This window comes from Meles meles, chromosome 14 (assembly GCF_922984935.1).
Source record: "Meles meles chromosome 14, mMelMel3.1 paternal haplotype, whole genome shotgun sequence".
NCBI classification, from domain to species: Eukaryota; Metazoa; Chordata; class Mammalia; order Carnivora; family Mustelidae; genus Meles; species Meles meles.
The window spans coordinates 12462051-12482407 of record NC_060079.1 but is presented as its reverse complement, the minus strand read 5'-3'; the positions used below and the strand labels follow the sequence as shown (position 1 = coordinate 12482407).

The 20357-nt window shown below is 43.3% G+C and overlaps 1 protein-coding gene across 1 annotated transcript; it reads left to right on the top strand.

The window, feature by feature from the left end:
* The first annotated feature begins 2511 nt into the window (after positions 1-2511).
* On the top strand, positions 2512-7709 carry HMGB1 (high mobility group box 1). The gene is made up of 5 exons (XM_045978241.1): positions 2512-2655; positions 4839-5001; positions 5216-5361; positions 5837-6011; positions 7065-7709. The coding sequence occupies exons 2-5, from the start codon at positions 4852-4854 to the stop codon at positions 7239-7241; spliced, it is 648 nt and encodes a 215-aa protein (XP_045834197.1). The 5' UTR covers positions 2512-2655; positions 4839-4851; the 3' UTR covers positions 7242-7709.
* Positions 7710-20357: the final 12648 nt, after the last annotated feature.

Here is a 20357-nt window from a genome sequence, read left to right as displayed (position 1 = left end):
AAAAGCTTAATTATATTTGCAACCACTGCCCTCATATAAAATTAAAATAATCGGGGCGCCTGGGTGGCTCAGTGGGTTAAGCCGCTGCCTTCAGCTCAGGTCATGATCTCGGGGTCCTGGGATCGAGTCCCACATCGGGCTCTCTGCTCAGCGGAGAGCCTGCTTCCCTTCCTCTCTCTCTGCCTGCCTCTCTTGTGAGTTCTCTCTGTCAAATAAATAAATCTTTAAAAAAAAAATAAAATTAAAATAATCAAGAAAAGCTCAAGTTTAATTGCACTTGATGTTTTTCTAAGTCATGGGTTTGAAGGGATCAACATGACATTGGAACCTTTGAAAAAAAAGTTTAATCTTTACAACAACCCAGTAATCACCTCCATTTTATAGTTGAGCGACTTGAAGCACAAAGTGGTTAAAAAACCCAGAATTATACAGCTGAGTAGCATAGCTGGGATTTGAACCCAGGTCTATTTAAATCCAGTGCCTATTACTTACTATACCACTCTGCTTAAGTGGAAACCTGTGTGGGCCCATTGCTTTCCTGTGGTTCTGTCACCATGAACTTAGCCTGGCAGGAGTAAGCTGTTTTAGAAAACTGGTAAAAGTGTGTGGTTGGGACAGTGCAAATCCAACATTGCTCCTGAAAAATATTGATGATGCTATCTTCAAATAATAGTCAAATTTCGATGCCATTTAAAATGTCAACAATTTTTATGACTATTTTGCAATATAGGCACTGAGAATGTAAAGCAGAATTGAAGTAAATGTCTAGATTTGAATAGAGAGCAAAATTTGATTCGTAGAGGAAGTAGACAAGAGTAAATATGTTTGAAAATAACAGTAGAAAAGTTAACTTTAGATGGTTACTTTTTAATTACTGCACGTACATTATACTAGTTTATATATTCTTTAATATTATACTCATTTTCACATGCAGGTGTCACGCACTGTCCATTCAAAGAGACTATAATCCCTGGGCCCAGTCATGTATTTTTTTTTAAGAAAAGGAGTAAGCATTAAAACCATAGGTCAGGAAAGGTTATCTAACCCTATTCTCAAACAGCTTAATAAATGGGAGCAAATACATTAGGTTATGGATGCTTGAAGTGGCTATAAGAAATGAAATTAGCATAATAAAATGATTTATTTTAACTTTGATCTATTACACTGGGAGGAATTGGCTGGTGGACTTAGAAGTGTATAAACACACCAGTAGAGAGTGAAAAAGGGGAAGTCTGTTATAACTGAATAGGGGTGTGGTCTGCTTAGGCTAAGGAGGAATAGATAATAGGTTCATAAAAGACTGATAGAGCTATAGTCTTCAGAACTGGCCATTATAGCTAGTACTTTTTCTTTACAGACTTAATAAGTATGCCTATTAATACCAGCCAGCTTGGTGAGTTAGAGAAACCACAGCCTGTGGATTTGGGCATATGCACTCTCTGCCTGCATCTAATCCTCGGGGTAACAATATACCTACAACTGCTGTAATCCTAGAGCAGTTACATGGATGCACTAAGTGGTGTGATGGGAGGGAAAGATAGCATCACAAGGATTCGTTTGATTATAACAGTAATCCACACCAAGTCAAATAAAATAGCCAAACAGTTAAAAATGTGGTCTCTAATGAATTTGCTAATTCTAGCAGGCCCTCACAAACATTTCCTGCTAGAGTACCCCATATCAAGACCAAGTAGCTGTGCTTTAATTACATGGAATAATTATTTGATTTCCAGGAAGTTAAGACAGTGCTTTGTATTTAAATAAAAAGTTCTAGACATGCTGTGAAACTCGATCAAACCAAGAAAAAGAGTGAAACTGAATGCCTCCTCAGTGAGTCAAGATTTCAGCTGCTCAGCAAGCTTGACGTTATGGGTTATGACCCCAGAAAAGGGGTATTTTAAAACCGGCTGACTGGATCGTGTCACTTTGTTATAGGAAAAGCCCTGCCTTTCCAGAGATCTAAAGTGTAATGCAACCGTATGCTGTTGAGGGGCTCGAATCTTGGCTGTCTTCGCCCCTCTGCACTAGCCCATACCCCAGTTTTCAGGGGACGTGATCTCATACTGTCGCCCTCACTTTTGAAGGTCTGTTAAAATTCTGGGGTCTCTTATCTCAATGGCTTTGGAAGTGAGTTTGGGGTAAGAAGGGGGGGGGAGGCCTGTGAGTGTCTCTTTTGCCTGAGGAGTTGGAGACACTTGTGGAAAAGTCAGGCCCTTTTCGCTCCGGCGGCCGCTCCGGTGTGGGGCTGGCTTGGGTTAGACACATGCACACATACACCATAGAGCTCTGCTTTCCCGTAGCAGCTGCTGCCTCTGCCTCTGCCTCTCCCGCCTCAGCCTCTTTGCCCGGCATACACACACATTCAGATTTGCGCGCTGTTTCAATCCTTGATGACGTGTCCCCGGAGACAGCCAATAGCAAACGGGCTCTGGTCAGGACAATGGGAGGTATCGGGCCAATGATCGAGCCCCGTGAGTTGGCGGTAGCCAATAGGAGCCGCGCTGGCTGGAGAGTAATGTTACAGAGCGGAGAGAGTGAGGAGGCTGCGTCTGGCTCCCGCTCTCACAGCCATTGCAGTACATTGAGCTCCATAGAGACAGCGCCGGGGCAAGTGAGAGCCAGACGGGCACTGGGCGACTCTGTGCCTCGCTGAGGGTGAGTCTGGGGCAGCGCCGCGGCGGGGAGAGCGCCTCCGGCAGCTCCCCACCCCGCGCGGTGGCCGGATCCCCGCGGCCGGGAGCCGGCGGGTCAGGATCCACACAAAGGCAAATGAGGGGGGACCGTGGGGGGAACTGCGCACGGAGCGAGCCTCTTCTCGGGCGCCGGGAGCCCTGCCCCGCGCCGGAACCCCGGCCCACAGGCTGCCTGAGGCGCTGCGAACCCCGAGCCCCGCGAGTTTCCACCCCCGGCGGCGTCCGCGCTGACTGGCGCAAAAAAAATTTTTTTTAATTAAAAAAAAATTTTTAACGTGTTTTCAGCCCCCGGGCCCAATGTTCGGGCGGCCGGCGTGCGCGGGGGGCGGCGGGCGGCGGGGCCGGCGGCGGGAGGGCAGGCGGGCGGCCGGGCAGGCGGGCAGGCGGCGGCGCTTCACGGGCTGCATTGGCCGCCGCAGAGAGACGGGCGCCGGCGGCGAGCGCGGGCGGACGGGCGCTGCGGGCGAGGCGGCGCGGTGGGCCGGGGGCGGCGGCGCGGGGCCGGGCCCGCCGGCCTGTGCCCGGGCGCGGCGGCGGCGGCGGCGGCGGCGGCTCGGCGGCGGGGGGAGCGGCGCCGCTGCGCTCGCTGGAACATGGCTGACTCGGCCCGGCGCTGCTGGCTGGAGAGAAAACAAGGCGGGCGGGAGCGGGCGGGGGAGCTGGGCGCAGCAGTTCCGAGGCAACTTTTTTTTTCCTCTCTTCCCAGCCCCGCGTTCTCCGTGCGGGGGCGGCCGGGGCGCGCGGGCCCGCGCGGAGGGGAACGGGGAGCGGCGGGCCGGTGGGCGCCTCCCGGGGCGGCCCCCTCCCCCGCGGGCCGGGAGGGGGGAGGGTCCGGGCCCGCGCGCCCCCCGCCCCTCCCCCCCGGCTGTAATGGCCGAGTGTGTGCGCCAGAGCGCGGCGCGCACCCCGCCCGCCTGCGCTCACACTCACACACACACTCACACACATACACACACAAAGGGAAGGAGCCATATTCTCGCTCGCGCTCGCGCTCGCCCTCGCGGCGGCGGCGGCGGCGGCGGCGCAGGCGGGGAAGACGCGCAGCGGCCATTCCGTGCGCGCCGGCCCCGGCGGCCGCGGGCGGAGCCAGCCCCCATTTCGAGCGGGGCTTCTCCCTCCGCGGAGCTGACAAAATGGGGGAGGCCTGCGGGGCCTGCGCCGGCGGCCGGGCGCCCGGGCGGGCGGACGCACGTGGCGGCCCGGCACGGGCTGGCCGGGGCCTGGAGGCCGGGCCGTGGTCCCGCGTTTCTTCGGCCGCCCCGCCGCTACCGAAGTTCTGGGGGTGGGGGCCGAGTGGCGGGAAGGTGTGCGGAGCCCGCCTCGCGCGGCGCCCCGACTTTCACAAATTAAAAAAAAAAAAAAAATACTCCCCTGGTTGGGGGGGCAGGCAGAGCAACGAGCAGGAGTGGCTTTTGTCCCTCATCCTTGTTTACTCGAAGAAACTTCAGACCGGACGTGTTTAGTCAGAACTGAAATACATCTCGGGGCCAAACCGATAGGAAACGAGGCTGCCTCGCGGTGGCAGCCGTACAAATACCACCGCCACCCCCCAGCCTGGGTCGGAGCGCTGGAGCTTTCTACTCCTCCCAGCAAAGTTTTGTGCAGATAGAGTATTTTTAAAGCCCTCATTGGGAAAACTTGAGGTAGACGGTGATTTAGGCCCGTAATTTGGAGTGAGACTGCTCACTTGGGCTGTTACCTATTTATTTTTTATGTGTTGGCAGATCCACGAATTGGTAGCATTGGTTTTGTGGGCTTTGGCTTCGTTGATTAAAAATGGTTTTGTACATTTAAAAAGTTTTTAAAAATGACCGGTTAGGTATTCATTCAGAACAGATACAAGCAGATGAGTAAAGAATACTGTATGAGGATACCATTGTGTCTACACTTTCCTGAGTTCCCTGAAGGACCGTTTTGGGTGTTTGTTGGGGTTTTTTGTTTTGTTCTGTTTTGTTTGCTTGGCATAGCCTCTTGTAGGAATTGGCTATCACTGCCATTTTCTAGTTTAGTGTTAGAGGAGGTTAAAGTCACTACCGTTAAATAACCAATGCTTGGGTTTTCATTCACACCCCCAGGAAGTTAAAGTGCTCTGAAAATGCTATAATTTCATTGCTAACATCAAACATTTACTTTATCTCTTTTTAGAAAATAATTAAACATGGGCAAAGGAGATCCTAAGAAGCCGAGAGGCAAAATGTCATCATATGCATTCTTTGTGCAAACTTGCCGAGAGGAGCACAAGAAGAAGCACCCAGATGCTTCAGTCAACTTCTCAGAGTTTTCTAAGAAGTGCTCAGAAAGGTGGAAGGTAAGGGGGCTTGGAAATTACTGAGGAGATTCTTTTAAAGGTTAAATCGAAATTAAGATTTTAAAAAAGCATCGGTGCTATTTGCATGAGTAGTGGTATTAGAACAGACTGCTGAATAAATAATAAAGAATACCAATTTTAGTCATTTTAATACTTTGAGGACAATTTACTAAAATTTTCTGTCGACTTAAGTTTACAAATAATTCTTTTGTAGACCATGTCTGCTAAAGAGAAAGGAAAATTTGAAGACATGGCAAAGGCTGACAAGGCCCGTTATGAAAGAGAAATGAAAACTTATATTCCCCCTAAAGGGGAAACAAAAAAGAAGTTCAAGGATCCCAATGCACCCAAGAGGCCTCCGTAAGTATCTCGCCTGTTTTTATTTTCAGGGAGGGTTTTGTAGTAGTCTCAGAAGTTAAGCAAGCCACCTTGTGGGTTTGGAGTGTATGATCAAAGTTCCTTAGCTGGTAAGTAGTTCACATTGGTATATTTGAATATTGTAAGTAAAATTCCTATCAAATGGGAGGTTTAGCCAGAGCATTTGAATTAAGACTCTTGCCTCCTTCACTTGATACAACTCCTAAATGTAACTTTATTTTATTTTTTTGAGAAACACCAATTACCCGAAATACTTTGGGGTGATTTAGTGCATCTTCAACTAGTAGTGCCATAAGTTTAAATAGCTCTAAGTTAAGCTTTGGTTATGAAGACTGTTTAGATATAACATTTGCACCCTGTCTAGTATCTGGTAGAAATTAGAAGCAGCTTTTATGTAATAGTACAACACACATTTGATAGTCAACTTAAAATCCTAAAATTAAATTTATCTTTTTAGTTCGGCCTTTTTCTTGTTTTGTTCTGAGTATCGCCCAAAAATCAAAGGAGAACATCCAGGCCTATCCATTGGTGATGTTGCAAAGAAACTGGGAGAAATGTGGAATAACACTGCTGCAGATGACAAGCAGCCTTATGAAAAGAAGGCTGCTAAGCTGAAGGAAAAATATGAAAAGGTAAGAAGTATGGATTTGCTCAGTGTAACGATGAAAGGGTATGCCAGATGTTAGATTATAGTTGGTACCTCATCTCAGTTTCCTATTTTCTTGTAGTTTTCTAAAAGTTTGGGGTACAGCTACATTCAGTGTGCCATTGGCTGGCTATAGTCTTAATTCTTTTCCATCATTCAAAGAGTACAGAAGATCAAATAAATTGTTAAACTTTTTTTTTTTTCTTTTTAACACTTGGGTGCAAAGGCCGTACACTTAAGCAGCTTTTATTACTCCTGATACCTCCAAATTTGTGGAGATTTTGGTAGTCCCTTTGAGTCAAATGATTACTTTAAATGATCAGACACATTTATAAACAGTCTGGGGAAAGTAATAAAGACTATATCCTTCGTAAAGCTACCCTGAAACATTTTTATTGCCTCCTTAGATAACAAAAAATCCCAACTTAGTTAAAAAAAAAAAAAAAAGTTGGAAGTCTCTTGATCTGTATAAATTGATTAAAAATTTTGGCTCCTATACTTTGAATTGGAGTATTAAGTTGAATTTTAGCTTATTTAGGTGTCTGGGAAAATGTTGGTTGCTAGATGTTTCTTAACCTGACTGCATGCTTATTAGCAAATTACCTTTTTTGTTGTTTTTAAGACAAAATTTTCTACTATGGATTAGGGTCTGATAGAAACCTGTAGAATGCTGTTTTGCATTCAGAAGGTGGCAGTGTCTACCCTTTAATCAAAGACTGCATTCTAGTTTTAATAAAGCTAAAGTTAAGATGTGGTACATAATTGTATTTCAGTGAGGCATAATATTGCAGATATTAGATCATGTCATTCTGTAGGTTATGCATTATTAATTGTAGTTATTTCCTAGTGTTTTTATATGCATATTCTTCAGTCCTCCTTATATATGAAGTCAGGGTGAGTCTAGATATGTAGTATTTTCATGTAACTGGGGTCTTGACGTTTTCATGAAGTTTTGGTCAAGTTCAGTGTTACTTTTAGTTCTCCCTTTACTTAACTGTTTTGTCTTTTCTTTCACTTTCTCCTGCTGTTATTTTGGAAGGATATTGCTGCATACCGAGCTAAAGGAAAGCCTGATGCGGCAAAAAAGGGAGTTGTCAAGGCTGAAAAGAGCAAGAAAAAGAAGGAAGAGGAGGAGGATGAGGAAGATGAAGAGGATGAAGAGGAGGAGGAAGATGAAGAAGATGAAGATGAAGAAGAAGATGATGATGATGAATAAGTTGGTTCTAGCGCAGTTTTTTTTTTTTCTTGTCTATAAAGCATTTAACCCCCCTGTACACAACTCACTCCTTTTAAAGAAAAAAATTGAAATGTAAGGCTGTGTAAGATTTGTTTTTAAACTGTACAGTGTCTTTTTTTGTATAGTTAACACACTACCGAATGTGTCTTTAGATAGCCCTGTCCTGGTGGTATTTTCAATAGCCACTAACCTTGCCTGGTACAGTATGGGGGTTGTAAATTGGCATGGAAACTTAAAGCAGGTTCTTGTTGGTGCACAGCACAAATTAGTTATATATGGGGATGGTAGTTTTTCATCTTCAGTTGTCTCTGATGCAGCTTCTACGAAATAATTGTTGTTCTGTTAACTGAATACCACTCTGTAATTGCAAAAAAAAAAAAAAAAAGTTGCAGCTGTTTTGTTGACATTCTGAATGCTTCTAAGTAAATACAATTTTTTTTATTAGTATTGTTGTCCTTTTCATAGGTCTGAAATTTTTCTTCTTGAGGGGAAGCTAGTCTTTTGCTTTTGCCCATTTTGGATCACATGGATTATTACAGTGTTTATCTTTTCATATAGTTAGCTGATAAAAAAGCTTTTGTCTGCACCCTGCATACTCATGATGAGGGTAATAAAAGTTGAATTGAGACAGTTTTCATCCATAACTGAAACTCAAATCTTGATCGATTGATACCAGATCTCACATAGCCCAGTCACGTTTATAAAGTGAAGAGTAACCAGTCTAGTCACAGCATGGGATTAGTAGAATCAAACATTTTGAAAAGTCTGTCCTTGAAGGACTAAGAGAAAAGTATGTTCTAATCTTTACTTGAGGACTCTACATTCTTTAACTCCCATTACCATGTAATGGCAGTTATATTTGCAGTTCCCACATTAAAGAAGACCTGAGAATGTATCCCCAAAAGCGTGAGCTTAAAATACAAGACTGCCATATTAAATTTTTTGTTGACATTAGTCCCAGCAAAGGCTCTGGAAAAAAAAAAAGGGCTGGCTGTAAATGTCTTCTCCTATTTATCTGAATATAGATTTCTTAGGAAACCTGACTTTCATTAAAGGTATTTTTAATTAATTGGGCCAACTTATAAAATGTATGCCACATTTAAAATCAGGTGTATTTTCCTACATTATAGTTTGCTCCTTTATGTAAGTCAAATAGACCTGAGGGAAGAAGACACTTAAAACTTTGTATTTCAGTATGAGTTACCTGATTTGAATTTTGATTTCTCGTTACAAAACCCTAACCCATTCATTAGACTCATGTTTATCTACATAGCAGTTTAGGGAACAATTTGGCAATTTTGTGGTTTTTTGAGATTATCGTTCTCTTAAAGTGCCAGTGTTTTAAAATAGCGTTCTTGTAATTTTACACGCTTTTGTGATGGAGTGCTGTTTTGTTATATAATTTTGACTTGGATTCTTTCCATTTGCATTTGTTTATGTAATTTCAGGAGGAATACTGAACATCTGAGTCCTGGATGATACTAATAAACTAATAATTGCAGAGGTTTTAAATATTAGTTAAATGGCTTTCACTTAAGATTTTGTTACATACATATTTTAATCTTTCCAGTAGTAACTTAGCAACACCATTTAAACAAATCTAAAGTCTGGCAGAGTTTTTCCCTTTAAAATTACTTTGTTTATAAATAGGTTAATGATTTGATAAAAGCAAGTTTTTGTTGAACAGTGTTCTCAGGGGATGTTGTATATATAAGTGCAGAAAAACTGAGCTTACTTCCAGAATGTTGGGTTGAACAAGATAGTTTTTCAAAGCAAGGCACATGCAGTTAAAGTGATCATAAATCTAAATTTATCAGTTTTCTAAGTCAGATGGAGGACCTCAATAGAAAGGCCATGATTGTAAAAATGGACGTTTTTAGTCAAGAGGAACAAGTCCGTATCCTTACCTGGATGTTTCCCCTTATGGCTGCAGCATGACAACTGTCAACATCTGTTGCTAGTAAGTGATCCAATTAAAAGTGAATTCTGCCGCAAGGAAACTTGTAACTTCAGTGGGTGTGTCATGACAACTACCAGTCTCATAGGATGCTGAGAATGGGAACAAGTGTTTGTGTTAACTGGCTTCAGATCTTGACAGGAAAAAGACAAAAACCAATTTGGTGAAGCTAATAAAGTTCTGTTCAGTGTTCAGCAGTATCCCTAGGGCTTGAAATTTTTAGGTAGTTCAGTGTAAAGCCTTGATATAATTGGGATGATTTGTTTTAAAGTTAATGGACAGGAACTATTTTAATGTTTAGAGATAGTTACAGCACTATGGGCATAAAGATTTTCTTAAGAAAACCAGTATAAAGTTGAGTATTAAGTTTGGGGCACTTAAAAAATCAGTATGGATTAAAACCTAACTAATCTGCTCCCTAACTTTTCCCTTTTAAAGTTTGGGCACTGTGACAGGTTGTTGTAATTGTTCTGGTAATTGTCGAGGTGTTGATACATTCGCCATATTTATTAATTTTCTTAGAGTAAAGTCTGGAAAAAAAAATATTTTGTGTGTCCTGAGCGCCACAGGGATGATAAATTATAAAGATGAGAAGTACTCGTGAGACAGTGCCATTTGACAAATATTTCCCTCACTGCCAAGAAAATTGTAAGTATTGCTCAGATGTTAGGGTAGCAACTAGCTCTATTGAAAACTACACTGGAGAGACAAGATAGCTATTTTTCTGAATGAAAAATGGAGCCAACTTGCTTGCTTGGCATCACATAATCTGTGATAAAGTTCAGATAAAGGTCAGCGCTTTCTGAAAGGGCCTGAAGTAGCTCTTTTTCAGTACCAGCCAGGCACTTTTTACATATGATGGTATCACTACAAATGTGCATAAGTAAATAATGGCCTATATCCTGGCATTACCTGTTGCTCAAGTGTGAACTCTTGGCTAGTTATTAGGGTACTTAATTAGAGATCATAGTAAGCTAAAGCTTTTTTCACTTTTTTTTTTTTTATTTTCAAAGGGCCTGAAATGCCTCTTAAAACTACATAAAAGCCAGCAAATGGTCTGGATACCTATGCAACAAAAGATGCAGGCTGGTTCATTCTCTTGTATTCTAATAGCAAAGACTGAACAGCCGTGCTAACACTTGCCACAACTTGGGAAATTCCCTGGTTGTAAGCCAAGTTGCCTGGAGTTAAGAGGCAAAGATGTTGCTCTGTTGTAGGAATGCTGCTGTTAAACCATGCACCATGGTGTAGAAATAAATGCCACACCAAATATATAATGCCCATATCCAGTCTGAAGGAGATCATATCAGCCAGGAGGAAGTGTAAGCACTTCGGTCTCTAGGCGTGTCCAGGCGTGTCCATTGGTTCGGACCTTCTATGTAAGCCGGGTTTATTGGCCACCCACTGAAAAAGAGGAAGTACTGATAGAGATCTGGAATGACAGGAGGACTCACCATAGACCTGTTAAGTGGCCGCAGGAAGAATGGTCAGCAGGGGCCCAGTGTGGAGGCTGAAAGCCAGTAGTGGCCAGAAAATCAGTGAAAAGGGATTAGAGATCCTTGTAAATGATGTACTTTTACTCTTCAGTTACACAATTCAGACATATAAGTGACTGCATAGTATGATGCCCCATAATCTATTTGATCATTATTGATATTCATGTTTCTTTTTGCTGTTTATAACAGTACTGCAGCAAGCATCTGTGTACATTACCGTTAGGCATGGGTAAGTCTAGACACCTCTAAGTAGAATTGCTAACTCAAAAGATAGGTGTGTTTAAAATTTTTGGCAGGGGACACCTTGTGGGCTCAGTGGAAGAAGCATCTGCCTTCAGCTCAGCTCAAGTCCCATATCAGCTCCTTGCTCAGCAGGGAGCCTGCTTCTCCCTCTGCCGGCCAGTGCCCCTGCTTGTGTGTGCACTTTCTCTGTCTTTGACTAATAAATAAAAACGTCAAAAAAATAAAATTTTTGGCAGATACTGGGGCACCTGGGTGGCTCAGTGGGTTAAAGCCTCTGCCTTCTGTTCAGGTCATGATCTCAGGGTCCTGGGATCAGGCCCCCCATCGGGCTCTCTGCTCAGCAGGGAGCCTGCTTCCTCTGCTCTCTGCCTGCCTTTTTGCCTACTTGTGCCCTCTGTCAGATAAATAAATAAAAAATATTTAAGGAAAAAAAAATTTTTTTGGCAGATACTGACAAGTTGCCTCCCTCAAAAGTTATACTTAGCATGAAACATCTTAACAATTGCTATGATAAATTACGATTTTGACTGGTTATTCTTTGGGTCCATGAAATACTACCCATCTTTTAAAGATGAGAACTTCAAATACTGAAATACTGTCATTTATTCAGAGCCACCCAAATACAAGAAGGCAGAATCAGAACTGAAAGACTCTTGGGTTAGCTATTGATTATTAAACTACTGAACAAAGTAATTTCTCTTGAAAGTTACTGCAAAAGTAAGTTCTCCATTGGGTGAAGATGAGAAACTTCCTTACATTTTGGTGCCCTTCATCCTAAATGGAAGTATCTGAACGTTTGATAAGGGGGCTTTTTTTTTTTTTTTTTTTTTTTTTTTTTTTTTGATGGTGCATCAGTCTGCAAAAGCTGCAGTCAGCAGCTTTGGGAAGCAAAGAGTCTGCAACAAACTTAGTCAAGAATCACGTGGACCAGGTCCTGAGCATTAGAAGGATGACCTGCTATTTCGAAAAGTGAAATGGATATTGAGAATCTGCCTTAAATGGAATAAACTTGACCACTGCTTCACCTCCTTGCTGGAGAGGGTACTTTAGGAAGAAGGTCATACTCCAAATGCATTTATAAATGCAAGTGTATTAAGAGGCTTTAAAGTGGAATTAAACTTACACCCTTAGAGTTACATAGACTCTCATTACAGGCTTCACCATATTTTTGTTCATTGGCTTTCAATTAGAGATCATCTTATAAAGGGTTCTGAACCAAACCAGTTAAGAGAATAAAAGTCCTAAAACGAAGTAACTATTCGGTATGCGAGAATACTACTACTAAAATTAAAAACAGGAAGCTTAATTACTACACACCCTCAGGTGCCAGTGTAATGCCCAGAAAGTTGTAGAGTTAAGATTAAAGGCTACTCTGAGCCAGGACATCCAGAGCCCTCCTCAACTCCCCAATCTGAACTTCAGGGAGACTCGGGCCCTGCTCCGTCCGTTGGAGTCGGCTTTCCTGGGATTTGGGCACGGAGAAGGGCTAGGCATGCTCAGGCTAAGAAGTGGGGAGGCAGACCAGAGAAGAGCCCCTTATCACAAGAGGACCCAGAGTTGCCATTGCTTTGGGGGCCTTCAACCAAATAAAGCAGAGCACCAGGGCAGGCTCAGAGCACATGAGTGGTAAAAGGCTCCCAGGGCTCCCATGGTCCCTGGGCATTTTTGCGAAGGAATGCCAAAGAGGCCCGTAGAGATTCCGCGGCTTGCTCAAGGACCAAGGACCAAAAGCAGCATCCAAATGATCTAGCAGTGCCAAGTTCATCGTAGGTGCAAAAAAAATTGTGAGCTCCTTCCCCTTTCCTTTAAGGACCGCAGGAAGCAGCTGGAAGACTTCGTCCCTACTTCTTCCTTTCATGCCTGGGTTCTCCTGCCATGGCTAGAGTTAATATGCAAGCACAGTGAGAGCACTTTTGGCCACCACTGTGGTTCTTCTCAGGACCTCCTCCTGTTTACTGGGACTCAGAACACTTGCAGATGAAGCAAAACAAAAATCTTGCCAATCATAGGAAGTTATAGGCTACCTGATTCAAAAGAGCCAGGAAGCATCAGAAGAATGTGTTCTGCTGGTGTGTCCTTGGAATTGCAGCATGAACTTAAACACGAGTAGGAGAAAGGATTGCAATACACTACATAGTACGATAACTTCCGAAAAACTGTTTACCCTTATAAATGAAATTGGCCTTCACGAAAGATAACAAATAAGCAAGAAAATAAAAATGTACAGTTCTACTAGTCAGACTATTATACTATGTGCCCTTCTAGATTTTAATATATATAACACGGTATGAATAGATTTAATATATATAATTATATGTAATTTTACAAACTAAGGTGAGTCTTATGTGACATAAAATTAACGCTTTTGAAGTGAATGAATCAATGGCATTCAGTACATTCAAAATATTGTGTGGCCACCACCTGAGTCTAGGTCCAAACATTTTCATCACCCCAAAAAGAGATCTCCTACCTATTCATTCCTCCCTCCCCTTGAGCCCTTGGCAGAAACCGATCTTCATCATCCTTATGGTTTTACCTATTCTGGATATATCATATAAATTCAATCACACATGGCCTCTGTGTCTTGCTTCTGTCACTTAGCATAATGTTTTCAAGATTTGTCCACATTGCAGTATGTGTCAGTATTCCATTCCTTTTTACAGCTGAATAATATTCCTTGGTGTGTATGTATCACAATTCATTTGTCCATTCATCCAGTGATGGACACTTGGCCTGTTGTCCCCGTTTAGCTATTGTGACTAGTGCTGCTATGAGCATACGTGGACACGTATTTGCTTGAATCTCTATTTTTAACTCTTTGGTGTATATAGCTAGGAGTGGAGCTGTTGGATCATACAGTAACTCTAGGTTTAACTTAACAGGGCCCACCAAACCTTCCACAGTAACTGAGCCATTTTTTCATTCCCTATAACAATGTGCAAGTGTTGCAATTTCTAAACAACCTCATCAACACTTCCTACGTTTTGGTTGGTCTGATTCTTCCTTCCTCCCTTCCTCCCTCCCTCCCTCCCTCCTCCCCCCCTCCCTCCCTTCCTTCCTTCCTTCCTTCTTTCCTTCCTCCCTTAATAACAATAACCATCCTAGTGGGTGTGAAGTGATATCATTGAGGCTTGGATTCCTATTTTCCTAATTATTAATGATGTTGAGCATCTCTTCATTGCTTGTTAGCCATTTGTACACCTTCTTTGGAAAACCATCTAATTCAAGTCCCTTGCCAATTTTTATATTTGGTCATCTTTTGGTTGTTACAGTTATTTTTCTGTTTTACAGAAATGGTGCTATGTTTGCAAGCATTCTATTTATAAACTACTTTTTGAGCATAACAGTCTTATTAAACAAACGTTTATGTCATCATATATTCTTATTCTGTACTGCATTATTTTAATGACTGCATGGTATCCCACCAAATGAATGCAAAATACCCATAAATGATACAGTTCATCCCATATTCTTAGACTCCTGTGTCATTTCCGATTGTTTACTGTCCTGAAAAAGGCTAAGATGTCTATCCTTCCCTTATACCTGTACCTTAGTGCCTGTGATAATTTTCTGGGTCCTAAACCTATTCCTCAAAGTGAAATTACTGAATCAAAGCGTGAGTCCAATTTGGGGGACTTTACCGAGCTCCCTTAGGAAAGTTTTCACCCAAATGTAATAACTTTTTAAAAAGGCTATTCAGACAGTTTTTACATATAAGGGATACAGAGTATGGTTTCTAAGGTTTTATAAAAGTTCAAGCCTACAGCCATGGGGAAAACTGTGAAAGGGGTAAACCTTCAAAAGCCAGCAGATAAAAAGCCTCAAAAGCCTGGCAAGGCATTGGGTTGAAATGTCCATTCCCCCTTACACTTCTGTTATTTTACTACTTTTCAGGTTGAAGATTAACAGAAAGAGCTTTTATATTCAAGTAATTGCAGGACTGCAAAAAGAGAATGTGTGGAGCAGTTGGAATATGTGAAAAAACTGAAAATTTCACAAAAGCACTAGAGCTTTCTTGCTTTTTTTTTTTTTGACAGGCACAGACCACAAGTAGGCAGAGAGGCAGGCAGAGAGAGAGGAGGAAGCAGGTTCCCCGCTGAGCAGAGAGCCAGATGCGGGGCTCGAACCCAGGACCCTGGGATCATGACCTGAGCTGAAGGCAGAGGCTTTAACCCACTGAGCCACCCAGGCGCCCCGCTTTCTTGCTTTTATATTTCATTGTATCACTGTTCTTTAACATAATCGACATAATTTCCAAAACATATTAATTAATCATTTGTATCAGAATTCTTTTCATTAAATAAGGCAAACTGTATTTTCCCACATGATTTAAGACCAACATATAGATCAACAGTTTTTCTGGGAAGTCCATGTCTTACTGAATGGTGGCCAACAGGTTAACACAAAATTGGATTAATTTTAAAAAGTGCATCTTCGGGGCGCCTGAGTGACTCAATGGGTTAAAGCCTCTGCCTTCGGCTCAGGTCATGATCTCAGGGACCTGGGATAGAGTTCTGCATCAGGCTTTCTCCTCAGCAGGGAGCCTGCTTCCTCCTCCCTCCCTCTCTCTCTCCGCCTGCCTCTCTGCCTACTTGTGATCTCTGTTTGTCAAATAAATAAAATCTTAAAAAAAAAAAAAGTGCATCTTCTAGTCAATCCCATCGGAATCCATTTCATACACTGAGGAGTATTGGACTTTACACTATATAGCTCAAACCTGAAAAATAATATAGTTTTCATGTTTCTTTTAAGGGTATTAAGGAGGGCACATTTTGCATGAAGCACTGGATGTTACAGGCAAACAATGAATCATGGAACACTACATCAAAATCTAATGATGGGGCGCCTGGGTGACTCAGTGGGTTAAAGCCTCTGCCTTCAGCTCAGGTCATGATCCCAGGGTCCTGGGATCGAGCCCCACATCGGGTTCTCTGCTCCACGGGGAGCCTGTTTCCTCCTCTCTCTCTGCCTGCCTAGTTGTGATTTCTCTCTGTCAAATAAATAAAATATTTTTTTAAAAAATCTAATGATGTACTATATGGTGGCTAACATAACATAATAAAAGAATTATTAAAATAAAAGAACACTTTGGGTGGCTCAGTGGGTTAAAGCCTCTGCCTTGGGCTCGGGTCATGATCTCTGGGTCCTGGGATCGAGTTCCGCATCCGGCTCTCTGCTCAGCGGGCCTGAGCTCCTCTCTCCTCCTTCCTCCTCTCTCTCTCTCTTTGCCTGCCTCTCTGCCTACTTGTAAAATACAAAACAAAACAAAACAAAACAAAAAAAACTAAAATTTAGAGATCAACATTCTAAAACTTTATGTCATGAATTTTTATGCACTGAGCTTCTTCTACAGGTAATTATAATGGACCATCAGAAATAAATTAATTTTATTTTTAAAAATTAGAGATATGCTACTGTACAGTACCTCCATTGTAAATATAATACTTGAAGTAGTTTTTTTTTTTTTTTAATTAAACAGTAAGGTCCTAAGGGTTTTTAAAGAATTGCAGTTAAGATCAACTAACCAGGAAAAAAAGAGAGAGAGAGAGAGGGGGAGATACAGTTTCTTTATTATTATTTTTTGCTATGTCTTCATTGTTAGGCCAAATCTAACTTTTTCTCACCTTTAGGACAACTGTTAGCATTTCCTTGATGGATGAGACTTACTGAGCGTCCCGTCAAAGCTCTTCCTTTAAGATGGAACAGCCCCTTTGGAGCTCCAGGAAAAGAATATCTGGAATCAGGTTTGCTAGAGGTAGGCAACCTGCCGCTAGGTTCAGTACGTTGTGATTTCACCACAATAGACTTCCCAGAGTAGCTTCTACTGGTTTTCAGAAATACAAAGAAATTCCTACAACTGTTATTCTTCCTCCTGAGGGCTCGGGAATGTGGGTCTCCATAATTTCTGGTCTCTTTAATTCCTGGGAGGAAGGCAGGCAGGTAAGTAACAGAAATTGTCAGACAACTGTCATTACCTCGATTCTTTTCCAGGACCCAATTTTAGCCAAAAATGTCAAATAAAACCCAGTAGCATCACTCCAGAGCGTTAAGAGGAGAAAGCCTGAAGAGAACTTTTAAGAGAGAAACTAGCAAAATAGCTTCATAATAAAGCCGACCAAAATTTTGGTTGCAATCTTAGTTCACACCGAATCCGAAGAAGTCTTTCCATTTTTCATAAAGAGATCAAAAAATTCTATTCACCAAAATATGGCCGCTTTAAGTGCATATGCGGCACCATCAGCCTGTGTGATTTTACTCTATGGAGGTGTCCTCTTGCTAACTCAAACAGGCCTGGCATGATTTCTAACAAAACACGGTAGAAACAGGGCAAACAATCAAACGTCTTTTCCTTGAGAGGAAGTCTGAGGTATGAAAGAACGTCGCCTGATCTGTGAATTCTGTGAGGAGGCTGACTCTGGTCTCTCCTTTCCACTCAGTATGGTTCCGCTGATCCCTCCAGATCCTTCCTCCCCTGACACAAATCTCCAGAGCAACAGGTGTCCGTGGGCACTGAGGGAGCTGGTGAGAACCTCAGGCACCTCTAGGGCCTGTGCACATCCCACGGAATTCTCCAATGGCGTCAACAGCCGTGATAGCCACCCTGCCCTCACCCCGCCCCGACTTCTGGACTCCAAAAATCTGTAGGCAGTGGTGTTGGATTCCCTATCTCTAGGCACATTACCTTCAGGCCAAAGTCCTTGGGCACAAGATTTCTATTTTCTAGTTTTCATGAGAAACCAAGGAGGGAGTCAAAAATGCAATTCCAATACTTAGTTGATTGTGACCTTGTTCAGAGGTGTGGTTACATTTTCAACAAGGCTGTCATTTTCAGGAGGGCTGGGATGGTTCCTGTCTTGCAGACGGCTGGCTTACCCGTGTAGGTCATAAATAAGAGCATCTACATGAAGAAACACTATTTTCTACTCCGTGGCAAACTACAAACTCTAATATTTGGGGGCTAATACTGAACAAGACACAAGTCCCTTCTAGAAACAGGTTGACATAACCTGCCATTCAGTTGCCTGGAAGGATTTGGGAGGAGGATTGCAAAAAATGGGGACAAGTCATTGTCATTATAGAGGAATGGGTGGTGAACTCTGAGATCTTGAGAAGAACGGACACTAATACGTCCACTGCACATAATTTTTCACAGTGTCTCCAGACTGTGGATATCATCATTCCATATAACTGTCACTTTTGACAAGCCTTCTCTTCTCAGCTGATTTTCTTCTTGAGCGTAAAATATTTAAGTTTAGAGAACATTTGCTTTCAGTGTTAAGACTCCTTCGGTTCCATTAATGAATGAAGGTAATTTCGTTAATGTCATTAAATCTTCCTTCATGGGCTGAATTCTTATTAAATACAACAGACAGTGTTGAATCTGTCACTAAGTCAAATTTGTTGAATTGGATTGAACTGAGTCGTTCTCAATTTTATTTTAATCAAGTTTTAGGTGAAAGTCTTCCTCTCAATGATTGCCCCCCCAAAAAAGTATATATGCAATTTTCTACTGCCCGTGGGTTGCCAGGGGTCTTGAGGGGCACAGTCTTCTCCCTCCTGGTTCCACTTGGCTAACTACATCAGTCAAGTATCTGTTTAAGGACTCTTTTAAAAAAAGTTTCAGGATTATATTAGTGTCACTTTCTAGTCACCGTAGAATGTAAACTTTTAAAAATGACACGATTACATGAAAGAGTGACAAGTGGCACCCCTCACGTAAAGACACGGGAAAGACCACTACTATTTAGTCAGATCCCACTCAATGGTTTGGAAAATATGTAGGTCCACGAAGAACCAATTTTTTCTTTTTTTACCCCCAATAAATCCAGTTTCTCTCCGGAGGTTTCTGACAACACCTCCCCTTGGAGGGTGGGCAGTGGAGAAATTCAACTCCTTTGTGGATTAGTAGGCAGCGGGCTCCTTCTGGCCCTGTTCATTCATTTACAAACGAGCCAGGCACTGGGTTTGGCAGGAGACAAACAGACCCAGGGTCTCCCTCACCACATGTCTGTGAGCTTAGAGTTTCACAGAGAAGACAGACAACCAACAAACAAACTCTAATAGACAAGAGAGATAATTTCAGATGCCGCTAAGAGTCATGAAGACAGTAAAACAGGGGACCGTGGCAGAGGGTGAATGAGACAGCTGGCTCCCTAGGAGTCTAGAAGGGTCTCTGGGGATATGGTAGCAGGAGGTCAATTCATTTATTTTCCAAACTGCTGTTAGTAGTTCTTCAGTTGTCTGGAGGTGCTCGGTGGCCCGTGGGGGCAGGCCGTCAGGACTCGCAGGTCCCTGATTCCCAACTTCACCAGGCCTTTCCCTGGCCCAGGAGGGCCCTACCGGTCCTCCCAGTTTTTCCAGCCCCCCCCTGCCCAATGTCTGCTTGTGCGTCTTACTCCCTCAGAGGAGAGGGCTCGGTATCCAGCTCTCAGGATGTGGAGAGCTACAAAGAGCACGCACAGCGGCCTTTGGAGGTAGCTGCCAGGAAGCCCACCGGGCCGGCCAAGGGCCTCCTCTCGCCCTTGTGGGCAGCCTAGCAGAACCCATCAGGATGGCGGCCAATCCACTAGCGCAGATTATGGCTTTCATTTTCCAATTTGTGCACGCGTGATGATGGAAGGCAGGCGAAGGAGAAAAGGAATGTGTGCCCTGAAACGATTTCTGTTTATCTTCAACACAGACTCAGAGGTGGCTCAGCACCAATGATGACAGCTTTTGTACAAGGTGGAGGGGGACAGGTCTGAGGAGAGACGATTCACAGGGACCCGGGGATCAAATCCAACCCTCTGTGTTCTTGGTGCGTGGTCTTCTCCTCAGGATTCGTCCAGTCTGTCTACATTATCACCTTAAAATATTTTCCACCTGAGTTCTCCACAAGTTTCAAGACTCACGTTCTCCCCTCGCCATATTCCTAAACTCAAAAATCTAAGTATGATTTATAAGGCATCATGGGAAATTTGTCTTTAAAGAAGGAAGTGCAAAAGGAAATGAAAATAGACCCCCTTGGTCTGCCACACGCAGTCAGAGTAGAGACGGGCCCAGTCATGCACAGCCCCAGTCGGCCTGCCCCACAGGAAAGTGGGAGAGGGGACACTGGGAAGCGGAGCATCATGGGTACCTGCCCAGGGGCTTGACTTTCTCCAAGGCTGGGGCACATTTGCACAGGTATGTAGCTCTGCCCCAAAACAGGAGCACTGACCAGTGTGGGACCTACCCTTCGGTGAGGACATGGACCACTTCCTCTGAGACCCTGCCTGGTGCTGGAGGGGAGTGCCAGTCCCTTTTGAGGCTCAGATGCCTTGGCAGGGTGGCAGGAGCCCAGGGTGTGTGCTGTCCCCCCAGGCTGGTTTGGGCAGTGGCATAGTGGGGTGCGGGCTGCCTCCAAAGGAGAAATCCTGC

Excerpts from the sequence above, each read along its gene's own strand:
- HMGB1 (XM_045978241.1), top strand. The coding sequence starts at position 4,852 with ATGGGCAAAGGAGATCCTAAGAAGCCGAGAGGCAAAATGTCATCATAT. Across the intron at positions 5,002-5,215 it reads AGTGCTCAGAAAGGTGGAAG|ACCATGTCTGCTAAAGAGAA; the intron begins GTAAGGGGGCTT and ends ATTCTTTTGTAG. Across the intron at positions 6,012-7,064 it reads TGAAGGAAAAATATGAAAAG|GATATTGCTGCATACCGAGC; the intron begins GTAAGAAGTATG and ends TTATTTTGGAAG.